Genomic DNA, 12,283 nt, shown 5'->3' on the forward strand with positions numbered 1-12,283 from the left:
TAAAGGAGGGATAATCCAGGACTTGTAGCTAACCCATGGTTGATTGGTATGGAATAAGCCAATCCTCCACGCTTTATATACTCTTAATTTCGTTTCCAACTTGGGACAAATAATTCAATCCAGTCTCAAGCAGGAGTTTATAAATGAAGTGTTTTTTGTTTGCTTTTTTTGCTGCGTACCATTTACTTATATAAATATATATTTTCTGTTGGATGTTGGTCAATCTGTTCAGGTCTCTAAAGGTCGATGAAGGGGCGTGTCACTTAGACGCTTGAACCTGCAGCACTAGGCAATCAGTCGCAGGACCAAAGGAATCTCGTACCTTGAGGCGCAAACCTGGGCAAAGATGCTGAAGCCAAGTGGACTTAAAATTCCCGGGAGGACCGGGAAGCACGCCAGCCCGGTGGGACGTCCTGGTGGGACAGCTGCAACTACATCCACAACCATCAATGCCACAAAGGAAGGTGAGTAGTAACATATGGCCAAGGAAACGAAAGCTCTCTGGACTTGTTCAAATTTGTCAGTGGACTGGGATAATAAGGCACGGAAAAGAAACCTGGTCTTTGTAGTCCCATTAATTAAAAAAATAGAACTTGTCAGCCCCTCTCTTCCGCTTCCAGGGAAAAAACGCTCTGGTCTATTGTATTGTAAATTTGGTAGCTTTTGTCAGTTTGAGGGGTTGACCTGTTTATGACATAATTGCCCAGGCCTTTTTTTTTTCTTTTAGTTTTTTTTAATACTTAATTTCTGTTTTTGGATTTTTTTGTTAAAAATGCTTTTTCCTCAGGTAATGCAGGAATATAGCAAATGGGTAGAGAATGGGTAGAGAGGTTTGTCTAGGGTAGGCACCTGTGCTACCTTTACCCAGTCCTTCCAGACCCACCTGTGAGCCTCTCACTTGCTATCAAAATTCTGCCATCTTGCAGCTATACATAAGCCGCCCAGAGTTGCTTAGATGAGATGGGTGGCTATACAAATCAAATAAATAAATATTTGTGGGTCCCTTTTAGTGCAAATATAAACCTAGAGCAAGGGGCTTCACTTCCTGTTTGTTAGGATGTTGAGTGCAAATATTTCCTGATCAAAATGCCTTCCCTGGTGCAAGGAAAACCTTTGGAAATGTCTTGTAAGAAGGTTTGAAGTGTCTCTTATAGAATCACTTTATGGAGACCAGTAGTTTTTCTCTTTCTAAACCACCTTCCCCCCCCAAAAAAAACCCCTCTGCAGTGGCCAAAATTACCCTGCATAGCTGATTGTCCCTTGCCCAGGAGGAAACTTATAATTTTTGCAAGTTTGACATTTTTAAATGCACAGTTGGAGAGAAGAAATGTGCTGGAACAGCCGGATTTTTTCCTCAGACTTCCTCACAGGGGCTTCATTTGTGTGGAATGGCAAGCCAAGAGACATCCCTTAACTGTGAACATGATGAGGCAACCTGAAGGCCAAAGGCAAGCCCAAAAGCCTTAGGAACCCCATAGACCTCAATAAGTTGTTGATTGATTGATTGATTGATTGATTGATTGACGTGCCATTAAGTCAGCATCTTAGCACCCACGTAAATAGATTTTCTCCAGGAGGATCAGGGCTCAACCTGATTCTCAAGTCTTCCAATGTCGCACCTATTGCCTCTGTAACTGAGGCCATCTACCTTGCTCCTGGTCATCCTCTTCTTCTCTTTCCTTCCACCTTTCCTCGCATCAGAGCCTTTTCTAGAGAGCTGGGTCTTCACATAATGTGTCCAAAGTAGGATAATTTGAACCTGGTCATTTGTGCCTCGAGTGAGTACTCTGGGTTGATTTGTTTGATCAAGGAGTTGTTACCTAATTGTAATTTCTGGATGACAGAAGGGGAGAAAATGTCATATCCCTTGATGTAGCTAATTTGCTTCACCACAAGTGGAGGGGAGGGGGGTTAGTCTGTGGCCACATATGGCCGTAGCAGCTGCCTGTGCAGTCTGCAGTACAGGACAATTGCTCCCCGGGGAGATGTTTGATGGACTGGCAGGGAGTGACATTGTATGAGGGAAGGGGTTTCTTCAGTGGGATCATCTCCTTTTCCCTAGCAATCTGATTTGTTTGGTCCCTTCAAGTCAGTCTTGATTCCTGGCAACTGCCTGCATGAGTCCCTGCAGTTTTCCTGGCAAGGTTTTCAGAATCAGTTTGCCCTTGCCTTCTTCCTAAGGTTGAGAGAGAGGGACTAGCCCAAGGTCACCCAGCTGGCTTTGTGTTTAAGGCAGGACTAGAAGTCACATCTCCTGGTTTCTAGCTTGATGCCACTAACCGCTACACTAAACTGGCTCTCAGCAATCTACAGTCGCTCTGCAGTGAGATGGGCGATGACAAATTTGAAATATAATTAAATAAATACTACCCCACTAGATAACTGGTTCCCATGTCGATGGTGCCAGCAGAAGCTTCTCCTAGTACAAAGGTGGACACCTGAGCACTGCCTTAGTCTTCTGGTACCCCCCCCCCATTTTGCCCCTCACAGAGACCTCTAAATTATTTCCGGAGATCTATGAGAAGTGTTGTAGTCTCATTAAACCTTCCTTAGACTTTAAAGGTGAAATAATGACTGTCTTGAGTTACGCTAATCTCCTGGTGATTAGATTTATACCACATGCTGATCTCCTGGTGATTAGATTCATGCCACAAAGTCACTCTGTGAAATTCTTCATAAATATAAGAAATAAATATTTGTGGAGGGTTTTTTTTTAAGGTGGACAATCCCATTACCCATCTTTTCCAACAGAGGGGTTTCCCTGGTGGTCCTAGCCTCCTTCTGCTGGTTCTGGAGATTAGAGTCACGCTGTAAAATTGGGTAATTTGAAATGCAGCAATGTGAACAGGAATTTGCATGTTCTGAAGTGATGTTTCAGCTAGGTTGTAGTTTCTGAGAGAGAGAAAGGGAGAATTATATATTTTTCTCATTAAATGTAGACTTTTTTTTAACATGCTGGGATTTTTGAATTAAGGAGAGCTTTCTTTCCACCCACCCAACCCCAGAATTGCCTTCCAGTAGACACTTGGTACAATGAAAACTGTTGATTCTCGGAGTGTGAACAGACTCATGAACAATCCGTTCCTTTATTGAGTATAACATACAGTGGCTCTTTACAGTAACTGGTGTTTTTAAAAAAGAAATACTGTTTTTTATTGGCTACTTTGCCTTGGTCTAAATGGGTGCCTGCCAGCTGTCGGTTCCTCTCTGTTTTGTTTTGTGCCCCTGAATCATCAGCCAATGCACTGGGTATTTTTGTAGCTCTTCTTATTCTTTCCAACCCAATCTGAATGCTGGAAAGAAATTATGTAAAAGGTCTCAGGCCTCTCTGCTTATCCATTAGCAGGACAACTGTCTAAAAACTGAACAGAATAGGAACACATTTTATGTAAGAGGAGAAGCCAGCGAAAGAAGGATTGAGTGTAAAAATGGGCTGCATCTGGCTGGGGGGCTGCAGGGGATAAACCCTGAAAAAGTCTTCCCAATGCCCCTTTATGGGACTCTGTGGGACTTCACAGCTTAGTTAGGCCCCTTTGCCAGCTGCTTGAAGGCAAAGTGAGTTTCACCAAGCAGAGAGTCCAGTCAGTAACTCGGATTACTTCATTGGATGATTCCTGCGATATTTATTAGGCATAAGACTGAGTCATAGCCTGAGTTGTGGATTCTGGTTGTATTTGTCCATGTTCTTTGTTTTTTAAGAAATCTTTTAGCAATAGGGAGAGGATCAATGGATCTGTTACAGACTCAGAAACAGAGCTATGTATTGAATTATACCATTGTGTGTTTAACCAGGTTAGTTGACTAAGCTTTAGTTAGCTGGATTCACACAACATGTGCATAGTCTGAGACTCTAGGGCTGCATATGACCCTCAAAGCCTTTTGGGCTCTGGGAACTTCCAAATTTTGTTTCCAACCTGTAATTTCTGAATGAATTTCTATAAATAGAAAATAATAATATTTATTACATTTAATTTTTGATTAAGTAAGATGTAAATAAAGTTACATCAAATTTAGCTTTTCTTGGCCTTACCCAGGATCTCAAACACTCCGCCTGAAGGTTAAGCAGGGCTCTCAGCCCAGAAAGCGTTGCATACAATGCCATAAACCATAGTTTATGAACTACGGTGGCTGGGTTCAAACGACATGCTATCCCAAAGCCAAAGAAATCATGTTATAGCTTAGTGTGAGTTCAGTCCAGCAACAATGATGATGAAATGAACTAGTCTGTATCTTGAGACAAACATATGAAGAAATCAGGTGTCAGTTTCAATCTCTAGGGCTCAGCAGTGTTCACACCATTCATCATCTTAGACAGTGAGTGGTAAAAGTTGGGAAACACTGGGAAACACTGGGAAATACCAGTATTGGAAAGGTCTGAAAGAGGAGATAGCAAGGGTTGGGTTGGGTTGGGTTGAGGAAGGATCCATAGATTCCCTGGCCCTAGCCATGTCTCTAGACACATAGAGTATTAAGGCCCACTCAAACTGGTCTAAATATCAAATCTCAGGATAGCTTGGTTTAGTGTATAAAACAAAGGGGAAATGTAGTGGCAGCATTCGGTCCAATGGTTTGCTAAGCTGCTAATGTGCTCTGTCTTTCCAGAGTTACTGCCAATATAGACTATAGAAACCATGGAGTGACATAAAGCATGTTGGGACTTGTTGAATTAGTAATTACCTGCCATCAACTTGGTGTCGACGCTTAGTGACCTCATAGACAAATGTTTCCAGGATGATCTCTTCTCAGCCTGTTCCTTCACACCTCCCATTTCCATTCACTTACTGCTCAACATCTTCTTTTCTTTCCTTCCACCCTTCCCACCCTTCTCAAGAGAGCTAGGTTTTGACCGAATGTGTCCAAAATACATTAATTTGACCCTGGTCATTGGTGCCTCAAGTAAGAACTCTGGATTTATTTGTTCAGTAATCTATTTGTTGTTTTCTTGGCTGTCCATGGTATTCTCATAAGTCTTCTCCAACACCAAAGTTCAAAAACATAGATACTCTTTGTATCCTGCTTTTTCAAAGTCCAATTTTGGTTTCTATGAAGTGTCACAGGGAAGACCATTGCCTGCACGATTCTGACCTTTGTAGGTATAGACACTGGCTGTTCTGTCCTGATAGCTTCTCTCTTCCCCCCACCCCTCCCCACATACATACATTACTTTGTCAAAGTATATTAGTCGGGGGCGCTCGGTAGGTTTGTAATCCCGTAGGCCTGCATGGTACCATGCTGGAGAAAGCAGCTCTAAGTTCAACATTGGCCTTCACCCCCACAAAAGATTAAGAATAGGTACAATTCACATGGTTGTTGGCAGTACCTGCAATGGAAGATTTTGACAGTCTACTGTGCTCCGCAGCCAAACACTCAGCATCTAAACAATGCAGCTGTAAGCTGGGAGGCTGGTCCCACAGAGAGGGCTTAATGGATGGGCAAAGACATTTCAAAGCATGCATTTTATTCTTCTGGGTGACTGGGTGAGCTTTCAGTTGATAGACTGTCCCCTCCTTTATCTCCACCCCTCCTTTGTATTTGCTGTTTTCCTCTAGTTCATTAATGTACTTCTGTTTAAAAACCCTCTGGTTATCCTTGTCACAAAGCTGCCTGCTGTGAGGCAGGAGTTGATAATGTACCTGCTGGCCAGACTTCTCATTAGCTTCTTACACGCCTGTGCCTGCACACGTGCATTTCCGCTCGGCTTGTGGGTGTTGAATTTTAAAAAGTAATCCGCCAGAAAAAGAGATACTGGCTCTGTTGCAAAGTAGCCCTTTAATGGATGTTTTGCAATTCCTGATGCTCTCCTTTGAACATGTAAAGTTATTTAATACTAAATCACAGCATCCGTCTTATGTACATCTCACAGATGCTCGTTGGCAGCAGCTGTGCTCGGCGTGGACTGAGGCGGGGCTATTCTGCTTTTAGTACATGCATTCAAGTCGCTGAAGTTTGGCCTTTTTCCTCTAAGACACATGCTAATAATTTGAAACTAAAGCACACGCCTACCAGATTGTGAGCACTTAATCACAATAATCAATAACAGATGAAATCTCATGCATTCTGCAGCAAGATGTTGTAGCTTTCTTTTGGTCAGAATATCAGCCAGTTATTCTAAACAAGCTTGGGTATTTAACATGCTTCCTTCACACACACACACCATTTATTGAGTTTTCTCTTTCTTCTCCATCTCTCATTCTGATTTGTACTAAGCTAGGTCCATCCTTATGTGATTGCTTTACTTCTGCATCATAGCTGTTTCTGTTACAATTCTGCTTCCTTTGTTTATTCCTCCTCCTCCTCCTCCTCCTCCTCCTCCTCCTCCTCCTCCTCCTCCTCCTCCTCCTTCTCCTTCTCCTTCTCCTTCTCCTTCTCCTTCTCCTTCTCCTTCTCCTCCTCCTCCTCCTCCTTCTCCTTCTCCTTCTCCTTCTCCTTCTCCTTCTTCTTCCCTTAGACCTTCCAGAAATGTCCAGATTTTCCCAAGGAGGTAGATATGTCCTTCCAATTTTTCAGTGTCCCCATTCTGGCTGCAATTACAGTAGCCCTCACCACAAGTCTGCTGTTAGGAGTAGTTTCTCCCACTTTTTCTTTTAATTTGCATATTCCTGCTTATTCAGACCATAGTTAGGTTATAATTCAAAATCTGACATGGAGTGAAGGGAAAGGAGGAAAGGAACCTGATGCAGGAGTAATAGAAGATAGAAGAATATGCCATTGTTCATTACAAAGTTTCCCCGACTAAGTTGCTACTTAATGGATGAGGAACATAAACCAACAAACAGTATTAAGAACATGAGAAGAAACTAGTTGCTAGATGAGGCCATCTAATCCAGCATTCTTCATCACACTGTGGCCAGCCAGAGGCATTTGGAAAGTTCACAGACATGGTGAACAGCTCTTTTCCACTGATGTTCCAGATTTAAGATAAGCAACTTTTTACACTGGAGGTAGAAACAGCTATCATGATGAGTGGCTATCCTGATCCTCTATGAATTTGTCTACTTTCCACTTTTAAATGGGTAACCACTTCTAAATGGTTTAAACCATTTAAAAAGATGAGATTGGGCCCAACCCTTCTGGCCTTCTGGAAGGCTTTCAAAATTAGGATGTGCCATCAGGCTTGTGGATCCCAGGGCAGCATGGAGCCCATTAATGGTTATATTGTATATAGCTAGACTGCACTCTCCTCTGTCTTTTTATTATTGTATTTTAAATGTAGCTTATAATATTATAATTGTTTTTAATGGTAGAAGATTATGATTTTACTTGTGTTTTAACTATGTACGTTGCCCAAAGTCACATGCAAGTGAGATGGGCAGCTATATACATTTAAGAAATAATAATAATAATAATAGTAATAGTAATAGTAATAATAATAATAATAATAACAATCCCAAAACATCTGGAGCACCACTTGAACACCATCAGCACTGACAGAATCACCATCAGTCAATTGCAAAAGGCAGCTTTACTTGGAACAGCTCACATCCTATGATGATACCTTTAACCCCATCATACAAGAACACCTGCCTATCCCAGGTCCTTGGGAAGGACTTGATAGGGGGATAAAAGTGCCAAATCCAGTCTAAACAACTGGCTGACTGTGTGACCAACAATGATAATAATAACAACCACCATCATATCTCATAACCATGAATTCCCCATCTGAACTATGCCTTGTATAAAGAAATATTTCCTTTTGCGGGCTTTTTATCTCCTCATATTTCATTTTAATGGACAACGCTGAATTCTAACATGGTGACAGTAAGGGAACATTTCTCTCTGTTCATATTTTTCACCCAGTTCATGATTTTATGCCTTCCCTCTGCTTTCCTCTTGCCTACCTCTGCTGTAAGCTAAAAAACATCAAATGCTATAGCCATAGTCTTTCCTTGGAGGATAGCTGCACCAACCCCATACTAATTTTGATTTTTACTAAGGACATTTTAGATGCAGTCATTTATAGCAACCAAAGAAGGTACATTGTACATTGAAGCTTAGGTTATTTGTCCATTTGCCCAAACACAGTGCCAATTTGCAAGGGATCTTCTAGCTGCTGCTTCTAGCTAGATTCCCATTCAACCTTCAATCTCCCTACAAAATGTTGGGCCAATCTCTCTTCCCCCTTTCTCTCTCACTCCTAGCTTTGGCTAACTCATAGGGTTGTTCCAAAAGTAAAATATCATGTGATAACCAGTTATGTTGCTTTAAGCTTTCTGGAGAAATGACACCATCATCATCATGATCATAATTATCATTGATGTTGGAGATCAGATGTCCAACCCTCTTATCAGCTTTCCTCAACCTGGTGTCCTCAGGTGTGGCGGGATTATAACTCTGAGCATTCAGAGACATTTGGAAGGCTCTACTACTTGCAAAATGGGTGTCTATAAATGAAGTAGAGTTCCATCCTCAGAGGGCTCACGTACCCTTTGGTTTTCCATAAGCCCCGTCTGGAAGTGTTTGAGAAAAAAACCCCCAATGTTTGTTGTGCTTCTCTCCATGTGTGTTGTTCCCCTCCTTTTACCAGATAACCATGGAAACAGGGCAGCATTCTTGCATTTCTGCTCCTCCTGACAGCTGGCTGTCTTGGCACAGGCCTGTAACTAGATTAAGTATCAAATTCTGCAACCAGTGGGAAACAGAAGAGTGAACAGTCAAACTGCATTCAGGCTGCCATAGTCTCTCATCTTTTCAGATGGCGAAGTGTTTTCTGACCACATGCTGCCAGCTGCAAACTGAAACTTAAAAGGGCAGCTGTGCTTTTAAATCACTTCTCTGATACTTGATGAACTGAAACTTCATTAAAGACAGTTGGTACCAATTGGAGCGTAACACACATTGCTGTTGCTCTCCAGGCACTTTTGCTGGCAGTTTTTAAATAGGGGAAATGTCAGACTCCTTTAAGCTCCTTTGTAGAATTGGAGAAAACTATATGGGTTTGGTAGTAGTTAGCGATGAAGCACAAAGTTCGTTAAATGTTCAGAAGGCTCTGTGAAATGAACAATCTCCTTTTCTAAAAACAGGGCTATCTGTGCACATTCTGTGAACCTGCTCAGAGATCAGCAGGTTATCACACAATTCAGCATCTGGTTGCTAAGACACGAACGTTATTCTGAACTTCCAGTTCATCTAAAAGAGCTTTCCTTAGCAGATGATAGAATAGGGGTGGGTCTATTCAGATGTTGCTAAGCTAATTTCCAATAGGTCCAACCAGTTTGACAGGGATCTGTTAGAACATAAGAGAAGCTGTATTTATGAAACTATAGAGTTATCTAGTGTAGCATTCTTTTTCTCAGGTGGCCAATCAGATGCTTCAAGCTGGGCTTAATTTCTCCAGAGGGTCCATTGAAGTAAAGTAATTAAACTAATTGATTTTATGATAATGTGTTTACCCACTTCAGGAAAGGGACCTTCTTGCTCATTCTCCTGCATGGAATCCCCAACAACTCTTCCAGCATCTGGTCATGAAATTACCAGCAGGGATTAGTGTATATAAGCAAAGATCTTTTTGTGATTAGCCTTTAGTTCTTGGGAAGGATTATTTGTTTCTCTTCTGCTGCTTGTATTAGAGAAAATCCAGTTATGTTCAAAGTCCAGGATCTTGTCTGTTGTGAAGACTTTGCTTATTGTTGTGACAGATGTTCTTTCTCCATTCTTTGATTCTTCTTACAGGATCACCTCTCCACAAACAGGGTTCCACATCTTCCACAGGTGCCTCTGAGAAGCTGCCAGGGTCAAAAATTGCTGAAGTGGGTGATGATTTCCTGGGGGACTTTGTGATGGGTGAACGTGTTTGGGTGAATGGAGTGAAGCCAGGTATAATCCAGTATTTGGGAGAGACCCAATTTGCCCCTGGACAATGGGCAGGAGTTGTTCTAGATGACCCAGTTGGGAAGAATGATGGTTCTGTAGGCGGAGTGCGTTATTTTGAATGCCAGCCACTCCAGGGGATCTTCACGAGGCCTTCCAAGTTGACCCGCCAACCCACGACGGAGGGTTCAGGAAGTGATGCCCATTCTGTGGAGTCTCTGACAGCCCAGAACTTGTCCTTGCACTCTGGGACTTCCACCCCACCTCTCTCCACTCGTGTGATTCCTCTGCGGGAGAGCGTCCTCAACAACACCATGAAGACTGGAAATGAATCTGGATCCAACCTCTCAGACAGTGGATCGGTGAAAAAGGGGGATAAAGACTTCAGACTTGGGGATCGTGTCCTTGTGAGTTCCTTTTAGTGTTTGTTGAATGAGTGATATTTTGGGAAGTTCTGAGGGCTTAATTTTTTAAATGGGAACTTTTTGGGATTTCCCATTTAAATGGGAAAAAAATTAGGATTTTTTCTGTCATTCCCATTTTGCTTTGGAAATTCACTGATGGCAATAGGAGAAAGAAAGGCAAAACCCCTCACCCTTGAACATGTAAAAGACAATTGGTTTTGTTAAAAATAGTATGAATAGTGATCTGACATGTATAGAGAAGGGATGTATTTTGGGAGCAGAAAAATTAACTGTTTCTCCCTCCCCCAAATAATTACTTGTGAATTGATGGTAAGACATGCTGTCTTACATCCACTGAGAATACACTACGCTGTTGAAAGTTATTTATTTCTTTAAAATACTTCTGTGCTGCTTCCCATTAAAAAAAAAAATCTCAAAACATTTCACAGTAGAATCGTAAGGTAAAACAGCATGTGATAAATATGAGCGTTAAAACACTGGGTAAAATATACACAATGATAACCAATAGTACGGAGGGAGGTACAAATATTTTTGGAAATTAATGGGAGGTTTATTCTTGTTACTTGCCTTGTGAACGTTAACCCTTATTGATAATGCTGAAGGGGGGGGTCCCTCTCTATTTTGCACTTTGGTCTTCCCTTCCCTGGGCAGTTGCCCCTGCCTCTCATCCCATTTTAATCCTTTTTTTTTTTTTATGGCTGCCTTGCAAGGAGGGAGGAGAGAACATGTGCGTCTGTGGGCTTGTAAATCTCTCTGTGTGAGAAAGGATTCTTTGAATACAGAGACGGAAATCAGTGAAATTTATTAAGGGCATACTTTATTTTTCAGGTCACTAACTTTAATCAGTAGTTGTTAATTCAGTAAATAGTAAATAGTCCTGGCCCTGCCTGTTTTTGGAATATAGTTTCTGGCAAGTATATATACCTACAGCATACGCCTGGGAATACAGGGTCAAATATACATATTTAAGGGGGGTTGGAGAAATCTCCCAGATTGTTTTCAGTTGGACTTAGCATCTCTAGGTTTGCAAGGAGGAGAAATCGAATGTTGCACGGGCCTTTTTTCTTTTAATTTTTTTCTCTCTACTCTTCCTTTCCCCGGGTAGTTTGTTTATTTACTTTTCATTTGATCTACTCTCCCCTTGGAGTAGGATTCCTGCGACGTATTGAACCATATACTAGCCAAACGTGCTAAGTTCACACAAAATATGGGCCATTCCCACCAAAAGCAAAACACAAAAGTAAGGTTGATATGGTCTCTGTTTTAATACCTCTGTTTTAACTTGAATTTTAACTTTGCATATTACAGTGTAAATTAGTATGAGACCTCGGACATTGGTATGATCAATCTTAGCATGATATGCAAATATGGCCACTAATTCTTTATTTGATCTGTTCAAGTGTGTTGAGGGAATACATCCTCTGCATGCATAGCATTTTCTACAACACTGACTTATGAAAAGGCAAGGGTGTGTATGTGGGGAAGAAAATAGGAACTCTGGCAATGGCCCTTGAAATGTGTTACAGTCTTTTGACCTATTACACTTGGGGCATTTTGGCTGTGTTTACTTAACCTGTTAAACTAGACTAAAATAGGTTGGAAGCCCATGGTTCAACGTGTTGTGGGAACCCTGCCATTATCTTAGCATATTGCATTAATCAGGTCATCTTGTTAATTAGATCATATATTTATTTCTTTGGGGGTCAGGGGTCCCCAAACTCTTCAGCTCATCAACCCCTTCATGAAGTTTCAGATTTTTCATTGACCCCCATGGATCAATGAAATAATATCAACCATGGATAGACCCATTGACCCTTAGACCCAATATTGACCTCTATGGGGAACCCTGGGTTATGTGAAACCAACCATTGTGTTTTATTAACTTGGGTTTAATGTGTTGTGTGAATTGAGCCTATTTGCCATTGGCCGTGCTGACCAGATCTAAAGGAGGTTGAAGTCCAAAACACATACAAAGCATCAATTTTCTCTTCTACTTAGTTCAAGTCCAGTTTTAATGTTTGTTTATTTGTTTTTTAATGTAAGGGTTCCCA

General features: G+C 41.5%; 1 protein-coding gene across 3 annotated transcripts in view; it reads left to right on the forward strand.

Moving 5' to 3' along the window:
- Positions 1-12,283, forward strand: part of CLIP2 (CAP-Gly domain containing linker protein 2) — a 70,652-nt gene that overhangs the window by 18,845 nt on the left and 39,524 nt on the right. For all 3 annotated transcript variants that reach the window (XR_015798165.1, XM_007421185.3, XM_025170120.2), the window contains exons 3-4: positions 233-464; positions 9,670-10,214. Coding sequence is in view for 2 of the 3 variants with exons in the window: in XM_007421185.3 (XP_007421247.1) it covers positions 347-464; positions 9,670-10,214 (663 nt within the window). In the remaining variant the exon portion in view is untranslated. The remainder of the gene's footprint in view (positions 1-232; positions 465-9,669; positions 10,215-12,283) is intronic.

This window comes from Python bivittatus, unplaced genomic scaffold, assembly GCF_059951505.1.
Source record: "Python bivittatus isolate LINGU-HERP-01145 unplaced genomic scaffold, Pbiv_v1 ctg000690_np1212, whole genome shotgun sequence".
Taxonomy (NCBI): domain Eukaryota; kingdom Metazoa; phylum Chordata; class Lepidosauria; order Squamata; family Pythonidae; genus Python; species Python bivittatus.